General features: G+C 40.9%; 1 protein-coding gene across 6 annotated transcripts in view; it reads left to right on the forward strand.

Annotated features, from left to right (window-relative positions):
* E2F3 (E2F transcription factor 3) overlaps positions 1-8,220 on the forward strand; it is a 76,163-nt gene extending 67,943 nt beyond the window's left edge. For all 6 annotated transcript variants that reach the window (XM_021098396.2, XM_021098397.2, XM_084967526.1 and 3 more), the window contains 3 exons: positions 1,781-1,895; positions 3,169-3,304; positions 4,680-8,220. In XM_021098396.2, coding sequence (XP_020954055.1) covers positions 1,781-1,895; positions 3,169-3,304; positions 4,680-4,942 — 514 coding nt within the window. In that variant the 3' untranslated portion in view covers positions 4,943-8,220. The remainder of the gene's footprint in view (positions 1-1,780; positions 1,896-3,168; positions 3,305-4,679) is intronic.
* Positions 8,221-24,816: the final 16,596 nt, after the last annotated feature.

The raw sequence follows: 24,816 nt of genomic DNA on the forward strand, positions 1-24,816 counted from the left end.
GTGTGACTTATGCCTTCTCACTCCATCAGCTTTCTCTGGGGCCTTTGTTGTGGAAAATGAAAGCTTTCTTGCAGGGGCTGCTAACCCAAGAAGCAAATTTAGGAGGGAGCCCCAATGGAAGCCCTTTTAAGTCTGTAAGACTAGAGAGTGTTTGCACAATTTATTTCAGTTCGCCATTCAGTTCCGAATTTGGTACAGCTTGTTCACAAATGTGTTGAAACTTTCCTTCCTGCAGCATGTTGGGTAATTGCAGATGAGCTTTTATCTTAATAAGTTGTTGTCAAATAGCTTTTTGACAGTGGGCTGTAGGGTAGGTACCTAGTTATCAGTTTCCTCACTGTTCTCAGTGAAAATTCACAACTGTCAAGTCTTTTATAAAGACACCAATTGGCTTCCTTGATGAGACAGATGATGACCTAAAACCCAGAATCTCCTGCAGGATCTGTCCTGTGAAGCTCAACACTGAATTAGCCCTTGTCTGAGTTATTGAGACTTAAAGATGATAGCCTGTGATAGGTGCCCATAAATGTACAAGCAGATTTTGGGTCAGTGTGCTTTTTTTCTGGACAGTTTAGTTCATAGCTTTCTTCAATGTCCGGTAAGAAGCTACGAATCTAAGGGACATCATTTCCTCTAGGCTAAATCTTATTTCTATATTAAACTTGTTAGACGACAGACCTGATTCACTACATTATATTACCCGCAGAAATGCCTTCACTGAGTTGTGATTTGCTGTTTTATCCTAGGCATTTTTTGGTATGTTAATACAAAAAACAACTGGCTAAAGACATTGTATAGTAATTTTGTTACTCTACGTCCCTCATATGAGAAAGCTACGCGACCTGTTCTTTTGTGGCGCCAAGTAAAAGTGTGGCTCTCTAGGCAAGTGGGCATGAATATTTTTATCATATAGTAAGTAAGTACCATATTCTTTCAGGTTATCCTCTTAGATTTGGCTGTGAGGGCAGTTAAAAGAATTGCTCAGTGCTCAGAAGTAACCAGCAAGAGTACTGAAACATTATTTGACTCTCTTGTCCTAAATCATTCAGGTTGCAGAGCATCCGGAAGCAGCTTTCCTCCTCGTGAACACTGAAATATTATAGTTAATAATATCATACGAAAGATAATTTTTCTAACAGAGAAATAATGACACTCTTATCAGTAGGCAGTATATAATCACAACCAGCACAGGTGCACTTAAGAAAACAAGCTGTCTGCCTGAGCAGTATTCTGAGTTCATTTATATATATAGCTACTCATCCATTCACTTGGGTGGCTGCTAACGCTTGCTTTTAGTGAAATAGCAGATAGAAGTTACTGGAGTTTCAACAAAATTATGGTTAATAGTGCTATTTCTATAAACTGGGATCTGCCATCATTCAATTTGAGCGACGGAACACTTCCTTGGAGTTCATGGAATACCTGTGCCCTAGAGGAACCTGGTCTGTGACTCCCTGACCAAATTGAGTTTTAATTTTCTTTTGAGAGTATATTTGGAATATTTTGTTTGCGTGTTTTTTACTCTCTTTAATAGCCATGGCCTTTTTAGAAATGAACAAGAAAAAAAAAAAAAAAAACTACACACTTCTTTTGTTGTTTAAAATATCAACCAGAAACAAAGATTCATGGGAGATCCCATATATTTAAAGGTCTAGGAGAGACAGATACATCATAAGAAAAAAAAAAAATACTTAAAAAGGTTTGCATGCATCTATTTTGTTGTCTTGAGAATGGTTACATCTGAGGCAATTAGTTGGAAGATTTCCTTAACACTCCTTACGTTAGCTTATGTTACATATCAAGATATTCGAAAAATTAGTGGCCTTAAAGACCAAACTGTTATAGTTGTGAAAGCCCCTCCAGAAACAAGACTTGAAGTGCCTGACCCAATAGAGGTAAGGAGATGATATCTTTATTCATCTGTAGAGATCTTTGGGGAATGCCTGAATTTAAAGGATTGACTCCTGGTTAAAAATCTGTATCCTCCTAAAAGCTTGATAATCCTTTCTCATCTGTTTTACTGAACCCTAACTTTAAAAACATTTCAACAGTCTGAATGTATGGAGTGTCCAAAAAGTCTAATTTTCACATAGCAGGACATTCAACTCAAAGCGGTATATGGGGCCCTGTCCCTCTTGTACTTTTCTCTTTTTCGTAATTTGTTATCTGGTAATTCTGATCATTTTGAACTGGTGAGGAATTTTGATAACACTGGATATGGTCCCCACCACGAATAGAGATATAAATGTCTCAAAGTTTCTCCCTAAATTATCTTAGCGTATTCTAAGAATTTATTATGTGTAACACATTTACTTTTAAGAAATCAAATGAGACTTTGGGTTGATTGCTAGACTAGGATATTGTAAGAAAATAGGGAGCATATTTCTGTGATGGCTTTCAGGTATACGCTGATAATATGGGCCGAGACTGTAAGGTAAAGCCATGTGTAAAAGAATGCATAGAAAATAAAAAGAGAATGAAATGTGCAAGCTCCCATCTAGGGTAGGGTTCTCACCTTAACTGATAATAATAGCTCTATGACCTAGATGAAGAAGCATTTTAAGTATTACTGTGCTGCATTCTCTTACTAAACTCAGTTCCTAGCACTTAAGAATACTATTCATCCCGTGGTTATTAAAGTTCAACATAAAAAAGCCCTACTGTTAAAGAATAATAATGTGGAAGTACTGTATTTGGAACACGTAAAAGACCTTTTAATAGTTGGCATAAAAGGAATTTTTTTTTTTTAATTCACCTCCTCTTGGGTAGGGGGTCAACAGACTTCTTTAAAGAGCTAGACAGTAAAAATGTTTGGCTGTGTGAACCACAGTTTGATGGGAGTGCTTATCTGCACAGCTCTGCTATTAGAGCATGGGGGGAGGGGGGGACCAGCCTGAGGCAGTACATAAACAATGGGAATGGGTGTGACTCTGCCAATAAAACTTTTATTTACAAAGCCCGTTAGTGGATAGGATTTGGCCCTCGGGCTGTAGTTTGCTGACCCCTGCTCTAGAGAATGACCGTCTTTGATTGAGGTGGACTGCCAGCGGAGAAGCAAAATGAACAATGAAAATTACCCTTACTTTCCATGTTTTGATGCAAATGATCATCGTTTTCATTTCCAAGATAATTTTCAGTTTGAACTGCTCTCACTTCTTCTATTCGTAGAGCCTACAAATACATTTGGCAAGTACCCAAGGACCCATTGAGGTTTATTTGTGTCCAGAAGAGACTGAAACACACAGTCCAATGAAAACAAACAACCAAGACCACAATGGGAATATCCCTAAACCCACTTCCAAAGGTAAAAAATTCCACTTTTGTCATTTGGAAACTATGTTAAAAATGAAGGTGACTGGAAGGATCCTGTATCAGAGCCACAAGTCTAGGCAAGAAACAAAATTTTCTGTTGTTCGTGTTATTGAGGTACCTTTTTTTTTAAAGGCATTCTGAACAGTTTGCTGAATAAAAGAATGATCTTGGGCAAATGGCTTCTCCACCCACTTAATGTTAAGAGTCCCTTCAGGCTCCTGCTCTCAGCAGACACTGTTAACTTTCGGTGTTTTCAGTTTAGAGCTGAAGTGAGGGGTGAAGCTGTGAGCCGCCTGGGTGAATCATCAGCTCCACTTGGCCACACACCTCTGAATGACACCACAGAGATCATTAGAGAGGGGACTGAGAAAAGCCCTCGGCCAAAGAAGTTTTATCCTAATATTTCCCCCAGTGGGAAGGGGAAAGAATAAAGGAGAGAAACCCCAAGGAAATAAATCTGACTCCTCCCTCCACTGTCCCTACAGCAAAGGAAGCTCTTTGCAATCTTTTTTTTTTTTTTTTTCCTCCAGTTTTAGATTGGAGGTGCATATTTAATTTTCTTCTACTACCACCTTCCAATAAAGCAGCAAGAATGGGAGTGGTTTAAGTAATTGGGTCTGACTTAATATTTAGCTCCCCCCGCCCAAAAGGCATCTCAAATGGTAAAACAAAAGACCACTTTTTTTCCACCCCAGAAATTCAAAGTGGATGTGTCTTATTATTTGTAGTTTCAGAAGTGTCTTTAATAAGCCATTTGTTCAAAAAAGACTAGGTTAAAATCAGTGATCTCTATCCAAGAGCCAACTTTTCAATCTACATGCTTTGTTTTCTCTAAAGAAAGACTAATTGATAGCAGACACACGTTTTTGAACTCTCATCTTTGAAGCTAACGGTAGGTATTTTAAAAGATGAGAGATTAGGACTTCCTGTTGTTGCCTAGCGGTAGTGACCCTGACTGGTATCCATGAGGAAGCAGGTTCAATCCCTGGCCTCGCTCAGAGGATAAGGATCCAGCGTTGCCATGAGCTGTGGTGTAGGTCACAGGCACAGCTCGGATCCCACATTGCTGTGGCTGTGGCGTAGGCCAGCAGCTGCAACTCCGATTGGACCCCTAGCCTGGGAACTTCTATATGCCATGAGTGCGGCCCTTAAAAAAAAAAAAAAAAAAGATGTGAGAGTGGACTAGAACCAAAAAAGCCTGACTTCCTGCTTGCAGTCCCTGTTAGTATAATAGGTGCTCTATATCATAATATCATCTAATTGTCCTTAGCAACGAATGCCTGCTTTTATAACAGCAAGTATATTCTTCCCAAAAGTCAATTCGATTTTTGCTTAACTTATCTGTTCCCACCAATTTTTCCTTTCAGACTTGGCTTCAACCAACTCAGGACATAGTGATTGCTCGATTTCTATGGCAAACCTTTCTCCTTTGGCCTCCCCAGCCAACCTTTTACAGCAGACTGAGGACCAAATTCCTTCCAACCTAGAAGGACCATTTGTGAACTTACTGCCTCCCCTGCTCCAAGAAGACTATCTCCTAAGCCTTGGGGAGGAAGAAGGCATCAGCGATCTCTTTGATGCTTATGATTTGGAAAAGCTCCCACTGGTGGAAGACTTTATGTGTAGTTGATTATGCTTTGTGTGGACTCCCCGTATAAACCAATATTTTTTTATTATGGAACCAGAACATCTGTCATGCAGTGTTGTCCCTTCCTACCTTCTTCCTCCAAGATAGTATCATGAAGTAAACTACAAACTTTAGAACAAAGCTGACATTTTAATGAATTTAAACAACAAAAAAAAGTCTAAACGCACAGTTGCAGGCTCCCTTGGGAAAGCCCTGCCTTGCCCCAGGCTCCAAAAATCTCCTGGATGAGTCAGCAAGTGAGAAAATGTGCAATCAGGTGTCTCTCACCCTTCCTTTTCCTCCCTCCTTCCCGGACTGGCTTGCTGTGCCTGACGGATGGGCTGTACAATGGAGTCTGGCCACCTGGCCCACTCGAAAACAGCAATCTTCCTTAATAGCATTTCAAGCCGTGCCTTCTCTGCAGAATGCATGTCTTTGGGGTCTGCTAATATGGAATGGAACTGCAGGAACTGTAAACTTGAAGTCATGCAAAAGTATGAAATGGATTTCTTCAGCTCTTCTTAGGAATATTTAAATTACTGTCATAATTCAGTTTAAGCTATGGACCGCGTGTCCCACTAGGAGGTCAAGAGATCCTCCACAGCCTTTCGGATGAAGAAACTGTTTTCAAATATTTGTTGCAGATACAGAAGAATAGTCGAGTTCTGCCCCTCTAAGCTGTTGTGGATTTTCCTGTCTCCATAAACCACTCCCAATCCCGTGCCCTCAACGTATTTGTAAGTTTGAAGTTGATTTGTAGCCAATGCCTACTTAGGAGTTCTTTGTGGATTGTTTTAGTTTTTTTTTTTTTTTTAAGCTGCCATTTAAGCATTCCTGTGGCACCCATCACCATTTCAATTTAATTGTTTACTTTGAAGCGGTTTTTGCTAATTCAAATGATTTAAGCAGAGGTAGAGAACCTCTACTGATCAGAGCATCTAAACGTGTGTGATCTAAGGTTTAACAGCCTCTGCAAGAAGCTTTGCCCCATCTTGCTTCCTTTCCCAGGAGGGGGCGCTTGGAGCGAGGGGAGCTCGCTGACAGGGGTGGCCCATTTGTTAGGAGAACCAGGTCAGATGACAAAGCAGTCCCAAGGAGCAGCAGGTATGGATCCCTCCATCCTTGGGCTTCCCGGGCCCCCGAGACCGGGGAAAGGGCTCTCTTCTACTGCACTCAGGGCGACCACTTCTCAGGATGGGGTCAGATGGCGACGCCTCTGGGGAGAAAGACATCCCCCCTCCATTGTATGAGTCACGTTCTATCAGTGGCATTTACTTCAGCCGGTGAGAACAGGGAGTTCCCACTGTGTCGGGGGCTGCAGGCGTCCTGGCCAGAACCCGTTCCCCTTCCACTCTGAAGGAGTAAGTCGGACCAAGGGAAGTCGGGGGACGTAGAAGAAGCAGGACAGAATGCCAGGGCATCTCCTGCTTAACTCTTCAGGAATGGTGTCCCAAGTTGGAGGCTTCGTGTCAGCTGCAAGTCCCACCAGTTGTGTCCAAGAATGGCTTTCCCGTTGGCCCAGGGGAGATGGCCTTCTCCCGCGGGGAATGTGGTAGAGTTCCTTGCAGCCATTCCTTGGCTGCTAAAGACTGTGGGAATGAGGGAGTCATCATCGAAAAAACCAACCTCAACACAAAGAACAGTTAAATTGAAATGCTATGTGCCTGACACAGTGGCGGGCACATAGGAGGCACTCGATTCAAAGGTTTAATTGAACGGAAAACAAATCCCTTGGGAAAAAAAACAAAAACAAAAACAAAAAAACCACAAAAGCCCCAGCCAGTTTACTCTTGGTAGATTTCCACAATATGCAAAGTGGTGGTGGGGTCAAAACAAATGACACCAGCACTTTAAACTCTTTGTGTAGGTATGCATGGGTGTATGTTTGAGAAGAAAAACAAAGGTGCAGATTATCCTCCTTTTTCTTCGGCCTCCATCCCCACCCTCCTCCCCTCACACACACTGGACTTGGTCCGAGATGAAGCATTGGGTGGGGGAGGGAGGGGGAGCTTTGCGACAAGTGCCTACTGGAAATGCACTGTGGGGTTTTTTCCTGTATGGGAAACCATTTATGCCAAGCTTTTCCCCATTTCCCATATTTATCTCATCTGGTTAGCTGCCTCTGCTTCCAGCTTTGTGTAATTCTCTTTGCCAGCTGCACAAAGCTGATTTTTTTCCAAAGTCTAAAGACTGAGCTCACCTGGCTAGGTGGTTGTGTGTTTGGTTGAATTTCTCGTTAAGCCTTTTCGTAACGTGATGCCGTATTTATTGTTTTAAAAATGAAAGGAATCCTGATGTCTTAAAAGTTCCTTCATGCATAAGGTTTTCCCAGTGAATGGGCTGAACTGGTGTACATTAATTAGACGTCCATACTGTATTCTATTTGCATTAGTCATTTTCTTTTTGACATAGTATCTGGCACACAAAGTGGGTTAGTACTACAGTATTCATGTTACTTTAAGTACTGAGTATGCAGGTTTCCTGGTACCATTGAGTTGCTGCTATTAAAGCTCACACATGAAATGGCTAAAAGTTACAAGTGTGCGAATTATGACTGCGTGAGCCTTAGAAAGTAAACTGTATAAAGAGCAACACATGAGCTGTCAAACAGTGTTAGGTGTGTGTTTATATGTACAGATTTGTGCGTAGTGATCGTTTTATTTAAGTTGATATGCAGTCTACTCATAGTTTCATTATCTAGCAATTTTGTACAAAAATAGCAATTAATTTGTAAACACTGCCAGAATATTTTCTAGCTGGTTTGTAATTTTTTAAGAGTGTTATTTTGTTTTTGGTTTTTGTTGTTGTTGTGGTGGTTCTTGTGTTCATTTTTGTTATACGTGTAGATCTGTAAATACAATTGCAGTATTTAAAGCTTTAGCTTTCAGGAAAAAGAAAGTCAGAACTCAGCGTGTGCATGACAACTCGTGTTACGAGAGGAGGGTTTGAAGGAAGATGCCTTGCAGAGTGAGTCAGGTGGCAATTGTCAGATCGTGGGAATTTCTTTTCCTATGGGGTACGTGATTTTGTCAAAAGGAAGTATTTCTCCCAAAAGTGGGAGTAGGCAAACTACTAATCAGTTTAGCTTTGTGTTGTATGCTAGTTTAAAAAAGAAAATATGTAATATAATGTAAAAAAAAAAAAAGCTTTTATGATGGATTTTGTAAATAGATTTGTTACAGGGTAACCTGTTCTCTAGCTGTGATCTTACCACTTCAAATGGGTGTAATTTGAATAAATTTTGTATGGTAAAGGATCAATAAAATAATTTTTTTTTAAGAGTTCAGACTTGTGGATGGATTTTCTTACTATTTTCATATGTTCATACATTAATTTTATTTCTAAAGGCATGCTTTAACAAGCTAAGGGGAAATTTTGAACAAAAAACTCAAAATTATCACATGCCTTGCCCCTTATTTGGGATTTGGGGAATGTTAAACAAACAAAAAATTTTAGCACCTGTAGTGTCCTTGCCACTTTGGGAAGCAGAAGAACTTGCCAAGTCCATGACCACCTGCAGAAACCTCTCCCAGGTATGGAAGGATTTTTACAGAGAAAATGGTACCATGTCAAGTTTAATAGCCAGAAGACTATTTCTCAAGATTGGTAATCATCTCCCTTGTTCTAGAGTCTATTTTTTATAATGCCACCTATGAGCAAATTAGGATTTTGTGACTGCCGTGTCACAGTCTTAACTCAAAAAAATGTTGTACATTGTACATGTGCACACAGAGATACACATATGCAGTCAGCTCCCAAGAGTTGCACAAAGAAGAAATATCCCCTGCCCATCACCAGTCTGTTCACCCCAGAGGCAACCATTATTTTCATTTCTCCTACATGTATCCCTCTGGTCCAGTAATTTTCTAGGCATACATAAACACATGTGTGTAATTGTACTGTGTATTTTAATATAAATCGTACTTTGTGTTGATCTTTAGCTTTTTTTCCATTTAATAATATAATCCTGGACGTCTTTTTCCATGTTTATGCTTACAGATCATGTTCACTCTGTTTAAAGGCTGCATAGCATTCCAGTAATTAGAATTTTATTTAATAATTTATTCACCTAGCTAATTTCCTATTAGAGAGGTATTTTTGTTTTGCTATAAGAATAATATGAAAGTTTTATTGAATGTTTATATTATGCCAGGTACAACTTTTTTAATGTGGTAAAATACACATAGTGTAAAATTTACCGTTAGTGACATTTAATACATACATGTTGTGTCAATGATCACCAGTCTTGGGTTCCAGGTCATTTTCATCATCCCAAAAGGAAACCTCACACCCATTAAGCACTCACTCCCCATCCTCCTCTAGTCCCAGCCCCTGGCAACCTCTAATCTACTTTCTGTCCCTACCAACTTACCTCTTTTGGCTATTTCCTATAAATGGAATCAAGAACATGAGATCATTTCTGTCTGCCTTTTTCCACTTAGCTAATGTCGTCAAGGTTCATCCATGTAGTAGCATGTATCAGTATTTCATTCCTTTTCATGCCCGAAAAATATTTCATTGTATGGATGTACCACATTTTGATTATCTATTCATCAGTTGGTAGACATTTGAGTTGTTTCCACCTTTTAGCTGTTGGAATGCCAGATGCTAGTTGAAGTGCTTTAAATGAGCACCCTATGTGTTTTCAAAGCATACACCACTAGCTACTACCATATATGTTCTCTCTCCTCTTGGAGAATGTAAGCTCAGCGAGGAGGGATATTTTGTATTGTTCACTATTGTCCCCCAGTTCCTAGAATAGTGCCTGGCACATAATAAACATCTAATAGATATTTAAACAAATTATTCATAGTTAGCAGATGAGTACAAGGTTTGAGAATGTTAAAATTAATAAAAGCTCAAAGACTTTCTCATCTTTTGTATCTTGCACTGGACTTTTTTTTTTCCCTCTCACATTTTGCATTTTATTTTTAGTTCTGCTCAGAGTCCTGTTTTCCCAGAGGTGGGGCAACTTGATTTCTGTTATCCAGCATAGCTGTTGTCCTATCCACAGATCTGCACATTTGTTCAGCAGGTATTCTATATACCTCAGCCAGGGGTAAAAGTTAAACATAGTCATATAAAGATGTACTCCTTCTTTCAGATAGACTATTTGAAGAGGTGGGTGGTGGTGGAGGGAGTCAGCAAATAAAATAAGAATTGTGTATATACAGGTGAAAATGTAGACAGGATAAATCTGAATCAATTGTGTAGAGCTGCATCCTTTCAAAAGGTAAATTATAACCAGGATGTGTAGTTGATAATTCAGAACCGTACCTGAGCATTGTTTTAAATTAGGCTCACTCTATTCAGGAGGATCTGGAAATCAGTCTGTAATATTAAGATAGAAAGCAAAACCATTATTTAAAGGTAATTGTATTCACTCACTTAATGTCCATTAAGAGAAAGAGTCGTTCACTTACTCATTCAGTCACTCTTGGAATAAGCATCAAGTGATTATGTCAGACACTGTTGGAGTCCAAAGAGAACAAGACAGATCCTACAAGCAAGAGGAAGCTTACAGTCTAGTAGGGAGAGAAACAAATTTTAGCTAGGAGAAGGGAATTCTGAGGGCCAGATCTTTCTTTCTGAAGCCATACTTGGAAGATGGTTAGAGGCAGAAGTGGAAATGAATGGAAGATGTAGGCTTGCTACTGGAGAGCTTTACAAAGCAGGAGAGCTTTTGCTCTAGGGTGGTTTAGGGAGTGCATCTGGATACAGGAGGTCTTGCAGAAGACCACCTGGTAGGCACAACTCGAATGTGAATAAACCAACCAATGGATTCATCTTCTAGGATGTAGGGAGCCAGAGAGCTTCGATCCAACCTAGATCACAACCCAGAAAGCATGGAGGAAAATGACAAGATTAAACGGTAGGTCCTGCCTTAGGCTGTGAATGAGAATTCCTGCCACTGGCAACTTAGAATTAATCAGCCAGGAGCCAATCAGGAGTTTAAAGAAGTACCGTGCATAGCAGGAAGTTGCAGTGACAAATAAAATGCAAAAAGCAAGCTTTCCATTGTGCCCTTAAACCTGCCTGGATTTGAAGACTCAAAGACAAGCAGAACAACTTATTAAAATATTCTGGAATGTTTGTAATACTAGAAATTACTATTAGGCTTTGACAAAAAGTTCTGTCATCAATACTTCAATTAGAGAAAAAAAAAAAAAAAAGGTTTGGAGTTCCCTGTGCTGAGATGTCTGGGAAGTGCTGTGGGAAACAGGACTGGAGTCCCATGTTATCATGGATGTACCTCAGAAACAACACTGGGAATTGTGGCAGGGCTTCAGCTGGGCTGTTTTAGGACTTGAGTATATACCATATAAGAGAACAGTAAGTCCCAGTGCAAAGGGAGGATGTGTGTGTTTCTTCCTCCTCCATCAACTTCAGTGGTTGACTGCACACCAGTCAGGAATACAAGAACACAGGAATTAAAACTGTGTTTTAATTTAATTTAACCAGGGAATTAAGATACACCAAAAACATTAATCAAGACCTAGTTTTTCAACTCAAAGCCATGTAACTGGTAACGATCACAGAATCACAGAAGTGGAATTGGAAGGCAACCTTATACCCAACAAGGAGTTGGTTTAACCATGTGACAATTCAGCGATCCAGCTTTTTTCTTTTTTTAATCAAAACAATTTGTAGAATCCTAGTTCTGTGGTATCTATAAGGTTTCCTAGTTTACCTAGTCAGACCTGCATATCAGAACTCTGCCTCTTCCCAGTTTTAGCCTTGGAATCACAGCTTGGCTGACCTGGTTAGATCATAAGCTTCTGGAAGATCTGAGTCCACGTCATCCACTGGCGCTGTAATTTCTGCTACTCTCCACCAAATTTCATGGTGGACATGACCGTTATCCTCGGTGCCTCTGCGCACAGTAACAAACTGGGAGAGACGGAAACCACTGGAAGACTAGGTTGGAGGACTTCTCAGTGGTTCTTTTGTCCTAAGTCTTTGATAAAAACAGATTTGCTCTGTTTAAACAGAGGAAGAATCAAATTGGCAACAGCTTCTAAGTAGGATGTTCCACTTCCCCCTTGAAAGACTCAGACTTCTCTTCCTGTACAGACTACTTCAGAAGGCTTTAAGACAGTTTTTCTGTGTAATCAAAATCAGGGGCAGTTGCCTCAGCCAAAGCTTAAATTACACTGCGTCTTTTATCCTCAAATAGTCCTTAGCATTGCACGGGGCTTTACAGTTTACAAAGTATTTTCCTCTGCCTTGTTTCTCCATCTAAAGCCATTTGTAAATGATGGCAACAGCTGCAGAAGTAACTAATCAATCTCAAAATGACAGAACATTTTGTAGGCAGTGATGTAAACAGAAGACGAAAAGCAGGTAGCTTTAAGCCAAACTCTGGAGACCCAAGGAGCAAGAAGGAACACTGCAATTCCACAGGAGAAACCCAAATCACGATATCAGTAAATAAAAAAAATAAAAATTAACCCATATCAACAAAGAGAACATGTTTAAATGGGACGGGGATGGGAATAGAAATTATATGTGCTTAGAAATGGAAGGAGACACTGGTACAACCACTGTGGAGAACAGTATGGAGGTACCTTAGAAAACTATACATAGATCTACCATATGACCCAGCAACCCCACTTCTTGGGCATATATCTGGACAAAACTTTACTTAAAAAAGACACATGCACCCACATGTTCACTGCAGCTCTATTCACAATAGGCAAGACATGGAAACAACCCAAATGTCTATCAACAGACAATTGGATTAGGAAGATGTGGTACATATACACAATGGAATACTACTCAGCCATAAAAAAGAATGAAATAATGCCAGCTGCAGCAAGATGGATGGAACTAGAGACTCATACTGAGTGAAGGAAGTCAGAAAGAGAGACAAATACCATATGATGTCACTTACATCTGGTATCTAATACACAGCACAAAAGAACCTTTCCACAGAAAAGAAAATCATGGACTTGGAGAACAGACTTGTGGTTGCCAAGGGGGAGAAGGAGGGAGTGGGGTGGATGGGGATGCAAACTATCACTTTTGGAATGGATTAACAATGAGATCCTGCTGTGTAGCACTAAGAACTATGTCTAGTCACTTATGACAGAGCATGATAATGGGAGAAAAAAGTATGTATACATGGATGTGTAACTGGGTCCCCATGGTGTACAGTGGAAAAAAAAATTGTGTTGGGGAGATAAAAAAAAAAAAAAGAAAGAAATGGAAGGAGACAGAATGAGACCCAAGATGCTTAAAAAGAGCCACAGCTAAATCCTATCCTTGGCAAGAAGCCTAAGAATGGCTGTTCCTTTCATCAAAGAGAAGATGTCATCCCCACAGATTCAAAGTTTGGGCATCTATCAAGGGAATAAAGTGGTTGCTAAAGCAGCAGGTATAACAGAGGAAAGGAGACCATACAAAGTGCAGAAGTAATTCCCTGATCTGGTCCTGGGAAGGAGATAAGCCAGCATCTGGGGGGTGGAGGCACCAAAATTAGTTGTAAGGGAAGAAGAAAGAACTGGATAGGACTCCTGCCCTGGAAACATGGTGGATTAGATGGCTAGGAAACAGTTTCCTAGCCATCTAACATCTAGACTGCACAGAAAACAAAGAATTTTATTGTATTGCTGGGATTACAGGGAATTCCCAAGGGCCAAAAGAATAAAAAAGAAAACTGAACTGAAAAGAAAGGATGAAGAGCATATAAATGGGAAAGACAGGTAAATAAATCTAAGGTTGGCCACCAATTTCACTTCCAACACTGTTACTGGAATTGAGAAAAAGAAGTCATAGGCCAATGAAGAATAAAGTATTGAACCTTAGACTCTGAGATTAAACCAGAAAATTGGAAGGAGGCTTGTCCTCCAGGTTAGAGGCATCCCCCTGAATTTTCCCAGAGCAAACACATGCTCTCTGGACAAGACGTCCTTAATGTAGGTCCATAGCCTGGTACCTACCAAATACAAGATCACAGTCAAAGATCATCAATACATAAGGAAACAAACCAGCATTAATAGCAGAAGCCACAGACATCAGATTTAGACCTCAAAGAATTCAAATAATGAAATAATCAGATACAGTATATAAATTAAGTATGTATGAAATGCTTGAATAAATAAAAGATGACAATAAAGAGTTCCCACTGTGGCTCGGTGGAGACGAATCTGACTAGCATCCGTGAGGATGCAAGTTCGATCTCTGGCCTCACTCAGTGGGTTAAGGACCCCACACTGCTGTGAGCTGGCATTGCTGCAGCTGTGGTGTAGGCCAGCAGATCTGGCATTGCTCAGATCTGGCATTGCTGCAGCTGTGGTATAGGCCAGCAGCCGTAGCTCCAATTGGACTCCTAGCCTGAGCACTTCCATATGCCAGGGGTGTGGCCCTAAAAAGCAAAAAGATAAAATAAAAGGTGATAACAAAATGAGTGATCAGGAAGAGATGGTCAAAATCTGCCACGCAGATTAGAAAAGAATAAAAATAAAATAAAAATGTAAGTTTTGAAGAAAAGGAAAAAAAAAAAAAAAAGGCTAAACCAGCAGGTAGAGAGAGCTAAAGAGATCATAATAAACTGGTGGGGTAAATCTGACGAAATTATTCAAAATGTAGCACCAAGAGAGAAGGAGATGAAAAATATAAATAAACTTTAAGAGCTAGAGAGCAGGGACTGAATACTCTTTTTTCCTGTAAAGATTCAGATAATGAACATTTTAGGCATTGTGGCCCATAAGGTCTCTGTCAAAACTACTTAACTCTGCCTCTGTAGCATGAAAGCAGCCATAAACAGTAAGTAAATAAATGAGCATGGCTGTGTTCCAATAAAAATTATGGATTCTAAAATTTGATTTTCATGTAATTTTCACTTGTCAGGAAATAATAGTCTTCTTTTGACTTTTTCCAACCATTTTAAGCATGTAAAAGTTGTTTTTAGCTCACAAGTTGTACAAAAAAGAGGTGGTGGGTGGTTTCTGATCCCACACATAGAGTGTGGAAGTTGTCATTCCATCCTTAGAACAAGAAAAATGCTGAACAATGTGAAAATCAACAACTCTCCTCAGGGGAGTTCCCACCTTGGCTCAGCGGAAACGAATCTGACTAGCATTCATGAGGACACAGGTTCGATCCATGGCCTGATCCAGCATTGCTGTGAACTGTGGTGTAGGTCACAGACGTGGCTTGGATCCCGCATTGCTATAGCTGTGGTGTAGGCTGGCGGCTACAGCTCCGATTGGACCTCTAGCTTGGGAGCCTCCATATGCCACGGATACAGCCCTAAAAGGACCAAAAAACCAAAAAAAAAAAAAAAAAAAAAAAACCCTCTCCTTAGATCCATGAGTCTATGAGAGAAATGTCCAGGATAAACCACCACCCTGAAAACTGGAGAAACAGGCAAATCCAGAGAACCAGAGCTTACCCAGAGCAGAAGCATCCACTGGAACCAGCAACTGGTGTGAAAACATAAAGGATAATTGACTAGTTGTTGGAATCTGGGTGCAGATTAGCTTGTGAGATGGAATCTCTGCAGGACCCAGTCTTAGGAATCCTTACCCTCACTCCTTTTCCCTCCAGGAGGGAAACAGGGAAACAGAGATGGAAAGCAGGGGGTAGATTTTTTTTTTCTGTCAAGAGTCAAGTAATAAATGTTTTAGGCACTGTGGGCCATCAGATGAACCTCAGGGAGAAGAACTGAGAAAATTTCCTTCATGCTTCTGGTAGGTGGAAGGGAGCATTTTTGAATATGCTCAGACTATTCTATTCTCCTTAACAAAGGCGTGCCCTCAAGGAGAATTATTTTGCCAGAGTCTAACTGATGTGGGTGAAAGGAAATACCCAACTCCAACCAAGTGGCCTTTAGAGTTCCCAGTGTGAGGGTGCATTTCCTGAAGTACTGCTAACACACCATAGACTGAGTTAACCTCCTTTCTGTGCTGTGCGCTGTGATAAAACCTCCTGATGGAGAGATAAAAGACAGAATTGGGTAGAATTAAGAAAAGGCAAAGCCGTTGCTGTGGCTGTGGTGTAGGCTGGCAGCTACGGCTCCGATTAGACCCCTAGCCTGGGAACTTCCATATGCCACAGGTGCGGCCCTAAAAAGACCCCCCAAAAAAAGCAAAGCTTTACAACTTTTTTTTTTTTTTTTTTTTTTTTTTAGAAAGCCAGAAATTAAATCAGAAACAGAAAATTCAGAAGAGAAGCAAGGAGACAGAAAAAATTAAGAATTTTACCTCAGGAGGACTGTAGCTTGCCTTGCTTAGCCTTTCTTTGAAGTGCTGATATGAGGAGTCAGTGAGGCAGGAACTGCTTTTCCTCCAGGCCCCCTGTTCAGTTACCTTTTCAAAGGCCCCAGGCACAACTGGCTTGGGGATTGGTGCCAGCAGGTAAAGGCCAGTGAGAGCAGGAAGAGTGAGAAGCAGGAACCTCTATAGATACTGCGCTGCATGCCCTGCTCCTTTGGTGGTGATTTCATGCAAATACTAAGCAAACAAACAAACAAACAAAAAAAAAACACTGGAGTAAGAAAACCTTTCTGAGCCATTCCTGCTGCCATGTATTCTTTCTTGCCTCTGTCTCACCTCCAAATTCCACAGCTTATATCATAGTCATCTTTGCTTTCTCTTCTTTCCTCCCTCAGGCCTACTGTTTGTGAGGCAATCACTAACAGTGTGAACTTGACTTGGATGCACCTGCCTAGCACCAGCCTCCCACCCCTATGCCCAAATCCCTCACTACCCCCCAGAGTTAGTGTTTGGCCCCTTAGACCTTTCTATTCTAATTCTGGCTATCCACAGCATGCCTTAATGGAAGAACAGAGACAATCCAACAATATTTTATTAACTATTTTCTGGAAGTAGCCATGTCAACTCAAAGAAGTTTACAAACTTCTTTGGGTCTCTGCTCCTTTTTTTGGTTTCCTATTGATTGTACTTTGGGAGAAAAATGCTATATAATTTATGTGTACTTTTCATCCTTTAATTGTTTAGCTCTTCTTTTTGCTTTCAAAAATGATTTGTATTTATTATCAACATTTGGCTTGATCATAATAAAGGTCTAGAAGCATTTAAAAGTTATTTTTGACACTTATTCATTTCATAGCTTATGTTTCAAAAATCAGAAACCCTATAATCGAGTAAAGCCTTAAAGCAGGTTAAGATGCAGGTGTGTGGATTTTTTTTCACTAAGGCCTCACATTTCCTCCCAAGAAGCAGTCAACCAACATTCATCATTAAAGCCTAATGCCCTAGACATGTCTCACGTGTTCAATGTGGCCTCTTCACACAAGTCCAGTGCAACAAATCCACACATAACCCGCACACCAACAGTCTCCAAGCCACCCAGACTGCACAGCAGTCTCTCAACATGCATCTGGTTGCTAATCAAGGGCCATTCTTCTTGTCACTGCCTACATTCTTTTTTCCATTTCTTCTACAATCCTCACTACACAAAACAACAAAAGAAACAAACTTATTTTCCCTAACTTGAGACAGCTCCTTTAACTCTACACACCTCTGAAACAAAACAAAAAACCCTTATCGTCTGTGCTGCCTTTGTTCTTCTGAAGGTGCCAGGTCTCGGAAAACCTCATCTAATTCTATAGGCGCCACCATCCAGTTCCTAGCCATTCAGACTAGCATCAAAGTCCTGCACCAGCCACCTTCAATCACTTCATCCGCCAAAGGCATCTTCTGAATCCAGGGCATGCTGGTCCCTTCCATCCCCAGAGACACTGTTTCTTGTGCAAAGGCAAGTAGCAAGATTCTACCCCAACAGAAGCAGGACTGTAGACAACCCGAAACCAAGATAGCCCACGCAGTACCCACCAGCCACCCCAAGGCCGACCACACCGCCTGTACCCTTGGCTCCTTGCTCTTGGCTGCCCTGACTTCCGAAATTCCTCTCCCCCAGCTCCCTGGAGCCCCGCGAGCCCCCTTTGGCTTAAGTCTTCCTGACAGCCCGGAGGCACCCTGGACTCCCGGCACCCACTCCTGGGGCTCTCCCTTTGAGCTCGAGGGAGTTACTACTTCCAGAGAGCCCAGCTGCAGCCACCTGCCGCCCACCAGGTGCTCTCAGGCTTTTTTTTTTTTTTTTTTTTCACCTTTCCCCGCCCCCTTCGGCCGCAAACTCCTTCCCCTTCCGGGATCCCCATGTCTGCTCCTCCAGGCCCCTGCTTCTGGTCGTCCCAAGATCACTTCCGGTCACTCCTTTTAGAACCAAATCCAGGTGACTTCTGAGCCAGCTGCCCTCCCTCCGCAGCTCCCCACGGCCTAGAAACACGGGTGGGAAAAAGCCAGCACCGGCTGGACACCCAGAGTCAAGAGGCTCCACCACCGCCCCAACTACCGAACGTCTTAAAATTACAAAGGTATTCTCTTCCTGGTGAAGTCACCAGTTTCATCTTCTTATATGTCTTTTGGCAATCGCTTGACCTGACTGAAATAGATAGTACTAATCTTTTCAAGAAAGTCTGTGTCATTTATGAAAACTTTTGTTTTAGGGTAATTATGGTTTTTTTCTTTTGTCTTTTTAGGGCCCTCTCCACGGTATATGGAAGTTCCTGGGCTAGGGGTCAAATCAAGGCTGCAGCTGTTAGCCTACACTCCAGCCACAGCAGTGCCAGATTCTTGACCGACCGAGTGAGCCCAGGGATCGAACTCAATTCTTTGTGGATACTAGTTGGATTCGTTACCCCTGAGGCACGACGGGAACTCCAAGGATGGTTATCTTTCTTATCGGGGCAAGAAGGGTTCTGACACTAGAAAAGGAAGTGGAGACCACTCTCTGGCTTCTTTGTGTTTGGTGTGTACCATTAAAGCTGCCACACTCAGCACTGCTTGAGGGATACCAAATGAACAATATAGAAAGCCTCATCTCTTAGCCTTAAGTACATCACAGAGCTCCTATTGCTTCAGTTGTCAAAAATACAGTGCTTTCAGTGCAACCTCCCAAACTTAATTATATATCAGTGTAAATAAGGAAACTATCCAGATGTTTCAGGAGAAAGACCAGCCATGTTTATTGAACAGATTCAATAGAATGCAGATTCTCACACCAGGCATGTTTATTGAGCAGATTCAGATAGAATTACAAAGACCCTTCCCTCGGTCCTCTTTCTGCTCTCAGCAACTCTCTTTTACCTTACCTCACTTTTTAAACTCTGCCCCTGCTCAACCAAGGGCTTTTTCAAGAAGTCACCGTGTTTGTAGATCTGAGGAAAACAGCATCCGGTTTAAGGTGATTGAAGGAGAGCACTTTAAGCTGGGTAAAAAAAAAAATAGCCTGCCTGTAAGTGTTTTGACAAACCATTGCAGGTTTGAGCACTTGGCTTTCATTATGCTTTGAATAGTAAGAGATTGATGACATGTGCTGAGTTTCTTTTGAAACTCTGAACAGGAATGCGGGAATGGAAGAGATGTGGGAATCAGATCATATGATGACGTTTTTAAAAAAAGACTAGCTTGGAGTTACCTTGGGGCTCAGTGGGTTAAGGATCCATCCTTCTTCCTGCCATAGCTCTGTTTACACTGTGGTGTGAGTTCCATCCGTGGCCCGGGGAACTTCCACATGCCATGGGTATGGCCAAAAGAAGAAAAAAGAAAAAAGTGTGACACACGCAAACAGATAAAGTATACATGTATATTTTCAGACATACATCCATATACGCATCCTATATATTCTGTTTTTATAGGGAACTCTAACATAGCAGAAATTATGCCTGCTCCTCCTCCACTATCAAATCATAGTCACGGGGTGAGACCTCTGATTAATATTCCGGGACCCTCATTTCCTCGCCTCAGCTGACTGAACAGTGTCTTCTCCAGGAACTGGAATTGGGGTTGTGGGAAATTAGTGACTGTTTCTCGAATGGAGGTGATGTAACCATCCAGGAAGTGTTGTGTAGCCGTCTTCCACGTGGAGTAGCAGAGGCAGTCAACGCAATTGACAAAGGTGGAATACCAGGGGTTAAGAGAAACGGAGGCAAGAGACAAAGAGAGCAATGAGTTCCACATGCTTCCTGAAGCCAGCAGCACTCTGGCCCTGCAATTCTCCTGATGATAAATTCTTCATTGCTTAATTGGGCTCAAGGTTGTTTGTATTACTTGCAACCAAAAGATCTTAACTAATATAATTATTTAGTGCATCAGACAATTTGTCAGCCACTGGGGATACAGAGCTTTAAATATATATATATATGTTTCTCATCCTACTGCCCCACAACTCCCCACCAAAAAAAAAAAAAAAAAAAAAAGACAGTCCCTTCCTGCAGGCAACTTCCAGTACCCAAGGGAGAGATACACACGTAAGCAGATAAAGTCTATATAGTCTAGTAAGTGGGGAGATATGTTGTGTTACCGTATTTAGAAAACAAAAACAAAAGCAGGATGCCTGGTGAAATTTGAATTTCAGATAAACAATGAACACATTCTGGTATAAGTGTTTCCCAAATATTTTATCTGGCAGCCTCAGAGATAGACTGTAGCCAGATGTTAGAGAAGGGGGAACTTACCCCAAACTGGGGTGTCTCAGAAATCTTATTTATTTATTTATCTACTTGGTTAGTTCTTTTCTCGAGAAAGAACACATGGGTTGCGTTTTGAAGGATAAGTGAAAGTTCACCAGGGGAAGAAAGGCAGGAAGAGTATTTCAGGGAGAAAGAGAAAAAAAAAAAAATGTGACTAAAGGCATAGAAGTGTGACACAGCAATGTATGAGTAGGGGACTCAAGTATTTTGATATCACCAGAGTTCACCAGTACAGGCAATGAGATTTAAACTGTATGTAAATGTATAGAGGCTCAGATAATTTTTTTTTTTTTTTTGGCTTTTTAGGGTCTTGTGGCATATGGAAGTTCCCAGGCTAGGGGTTGAATCTGAGCTGCAGCTGCCGGCCTACGCTACAGCCACAGCAACGTGGGATCCGAGCCTCATCTGTGACCTACACCACAGCTTATGCCTACACCAGATCCTTAACCCACAGAGCAAGGCCAGGGATCAAACCCACATCCTCATGGCTATGTCCGGTTCGTTACTACTGAGCAACAATGGGAACTCTCAGATAATATGTTAAACTTACTGTGCATATGCCTATCAGGAGTTATTTTTAGGGCTGCACCTGAGGCATATGGAAGTTCCCAGGCCAGGGGGTAAATCAGAGCTGCACCTGCTGGCCTACACCACAGCTACAGCAACACCAGATCCTTAACCCAGTGATCGGCGTCAAGGATTAAACCTGCATTCTTAGGGATACTGGTTGGCTTTGTTACTACTGAGCCACCACAGGAACTCCAGGAATTTTTTTTTATTTTTATTTATTTATTTTTTTTTTGCCACACCTGTGGCATGTGGATACTCCTGGGCCATTCCAACCCGTGCTATAGGCAGAGACCTGAGCTACTGCAATGACAACTGTGGGTCCTTAACCTGCTACACCGCAAGGGAACTTCAGGAAAGACAGTTTAAAAACAGTAATTCATAATGACTCTAGAAATCTAGAAGAGCTGTAGGCAGCAGATAAAAGAGTTGAGGAATTCCTGGCAAATAGAACATTTATAGCATCACACTAGCAAAGCAACAAGATGGAGAGACTGTAGCCACAACACAAACAGGAGAAAGTCACTTCAGTGATATTTCAAGGCTAAGAATGGATTTTCTTGAGGAAACCCCAAGTTCATTGTCAACAAATAGAAAAAAAGAAAGAAAAAAAAAAAGAAAAGAGCCTGGGCACGTGGTGGTGACAATTGTCAAAAGATCCGACTCCCTGGGGCAGGATCTTGGCTTTCCTTCCCCTCCCCACATGCTAGCAAAGAGTTTGCTCCCGGAGTAAAGGCCTTAGAATTTTTTCCCCTAAGTATGGCAAGGAAGCAGTAGGGTTAGAGTTAGAATTATCATGGATATTTGAGTCAGAGAGCAAAGCAAGAAGGCGCCAGAGGTAATTCTAGACTTTGGCTAAGACTCTCGAGGGCAAAAGATTCCAAATTAAAGTCGTGAGCCTGCTCTGTAAAGAGAGAATTGTGTTTCAAAAGATAGGTAGAAGGCCCAGGTAACAGGAAGTTGTCTTCAAAACCACTAGTCACTCTCATTTGCTCTCTCTTTGTATATAAGCAAATACATACATACTTGCATATATGTTATATATATATAATTATCTTTCTACTTTGACAAATACTCCTTAAAAATTTTTAAAGTATTCAGAGCTATGGTTTTGCAAAATATCAAAAGTGTCTGGGGAATTCCCACTGTGGCGAAGTGGAAACGAATCCAACTAGGAACCGTGAGGTTGAGGGTTCGATCCCTGGCCTCGCTCAGTGGGTTGGGGATCTGGTGTTGCTGTGGCTGTGGCGTAGGCTGGCAGCTGTAACTCTGATTGGACCCCTAGCCTGGGATTTCCATAGGCTGTAGGTGTAGCCCTAAAAGTACAAAAGACCAAAAAAATTTAAAAAGCGTCTGACTTTAATTAGTATTCCCTCTCTCTCATTATTCAGTTGATGGACCAATCATGCTTAAATGTATAAACAAAATCTATACTTCATAAATTATTATTTATTTTTCTATAATATTTATTTTTCTTGACCATTTCAGCAAGCTATCTACATTATTATAATCAAGAATTTTTTCACATAATTTTTGTTCTATTGACAGTAAATATCTGAGGGGTTAAAAAGAAATGTGGAGGTCCCTTCATGGCTCAGTGGTTAGTGAACCCAACTAGCATCCATGAGGATGTTTGTTCAATCCCTGGCCTTGCTCAGTGGGTTAAGGATCTGGCATTGCCAAGAGCTGTGGTGTAGGTCACAGATGCGGCTCAGATCCCGTGTTGCTGTGGCTGTGGCGTAGGCCGGTGGCTACAACTCCGATTGGACCCCTAGCCTGGGAACCTCCATATGCCTCGGGAGCGGCCCAAGAAATGGCAAAAAGACAAAAAATAAATAAAATAAAATGTACTTATCTTTAAAATGTATAAAATTTCAATTATTTTATCAAAATGTGTAAATGAATGTAAATGTGAAAATTATTTTTCACATAATGTTTCAAGCATTTTTTCCAAAATAGCTTCAATTATTATAATTAAATGACAAACTACAAATTGAAATTAATGAAAATTGAATTTTCAAATCAAATTGTTTTTAAAACTGAAATTTTATTTTAATTTTTTGAAGTTATTTAGATATTCATAATTTTTAAATAAAACATGCTAAAAGCTAGGCACATAATTAGTTTTCATATCCATCTGAGTGGCAGTGGAAAGATCAGCATCATTCTATATACTTGTTATGTCTAAGCATATATATATAGAGAGAGAGAGAGAAATTTGAGAGTAATATGAATTATTTAATATTGGGAAATTTTATTCACTTGTAATATACAATTGTGTCAAATATTGAGCTAATTTTAGAGAACCTCCAGATTCACCAAGGCGAACAAGAAAATGGATGCTCAACCCTCTTAGAGAATAATACTTCATTATGCAAGAATCTACTGCATTCATCTTGAGAGGAAAGATTTATCACAATAATTAATGTGTATTTGCTCTTTCTTCAGTGTTTCTGCCTCTCAAATCCTCCTTGCAGAAACAATATCCATTTCTGAAATCATAGGGCGCAATTCAGAAGCATTCAGAGCATTTGGACAGGATTGCCTTTTTTTGTTTCAAGGCCACAGGCATGAGGAAAGATGTTTCTCTGGGGTTGGAACAGTGGTAGCAAGACAGACGTTTAGGGGTTTTAGGGGTGCAGCTCCTGCTGTGCCAGGACTGAGAGCCTATCCTGAGTGGAAAAGGCACCTGTGTTTTCTTTAATTATTTTTGTGCCAAGTCTTTTATGCCCACTGTCAGAGTATGAATGGTCCTGTTGCCACCTGAGCCAACTCTCACCTGCCATTATGAGAAACAGTTTTCTGTGATCCAAACTTGAACCCCGGTCATCAGAGAGTCTCATTTGGCTGTGGAAATAAGATGTTTAATCTAGGTCCATACAGTGATTATTAGCAAGAAAGAAAGAAAGAAAACAAAGCAAGAACCACCAAACACCTGGGGAAATTTGCCACTTTGAGAAAGAGGCACCAAAGGCAACAAATAAGAGATTAATGCTTGGTTACACTGTGCTCAAAAGAGGAGAGACAGGTGACAGCCACATCCTGATGGGCCCTGTTGGTTAGGCTAAAGAGACTGGACTCTAGTTAGCTGTCAGAGGGCCAGTGAAAGGTTTCACCAGGGAATGGCTTTATCATGTTTGTGTTGTAGACAGGTCACAGGCCACAGTGTGAAAAACACTTTTGAGCAGAATAAGATTAGCGGCAGGAAACAATTTAGGAAACTATTTAATAGTCCGGATGGAAGTTGATATTTGTGCCCTGAATGAAGGCAGTGGAAGTAGGAATAAAGAAAATCATCGAAAAGGACTTAGTGTATATAATCATTAAAACATAACTGGGGAGTTCCCGTTGTGGTACAGTGGAAACAAATCCAACTAGTATCCATGAGAATACGGGTTCAATCCCTGGCCTTGCTCGGTGGATTAAGGATCCTGTGTTGCCATGAGCTGTGGTGTAGGTTGCAGACACATCTCAGATCCCATGTTGATGTGGCTGTGGTGTAGGCTGGCAACTGCAGTTCTGATTCAGTCCCTAGCCTGGGAACTTAATGCGCTGCGGGTGTAGCCCTAAAAAAAGAGAAAAAAAGCCATAATGACTGATTGGATGTAAAGTGTGAGAATGAAATCAGTCGAGGATAGTATCCAGGTTTCCAGTATTTTAACCATGTTACTAACTGATTTTGAAAAATAAGTGAAACAAATTTGGGTAAAATTAAAATTTAAAACATAATAGTCATAACAATAACAGCAAGTAATAGTAAAGACGAATGACATCTAATTAGTTTCTACTATGTCTCTATGATTCCAATTCA

The sequence above is a fragment of the Sus scrofa genome, chromosome 7 (assembly GCF_054392235.1).
Source record: "Sus scrofa isolate SSC_HxYL_T2T_F1_AM1 chromosome 7, Sscrofa_HxYL_maternal_Yorkshire_Landrace_v2.0, whole genome shotgun sequence".
NCBI lineage: Eukaryota > Metazoa > Chordata > Mammalia > Artiodactyla > Suidae > Sus > Sus scrofa.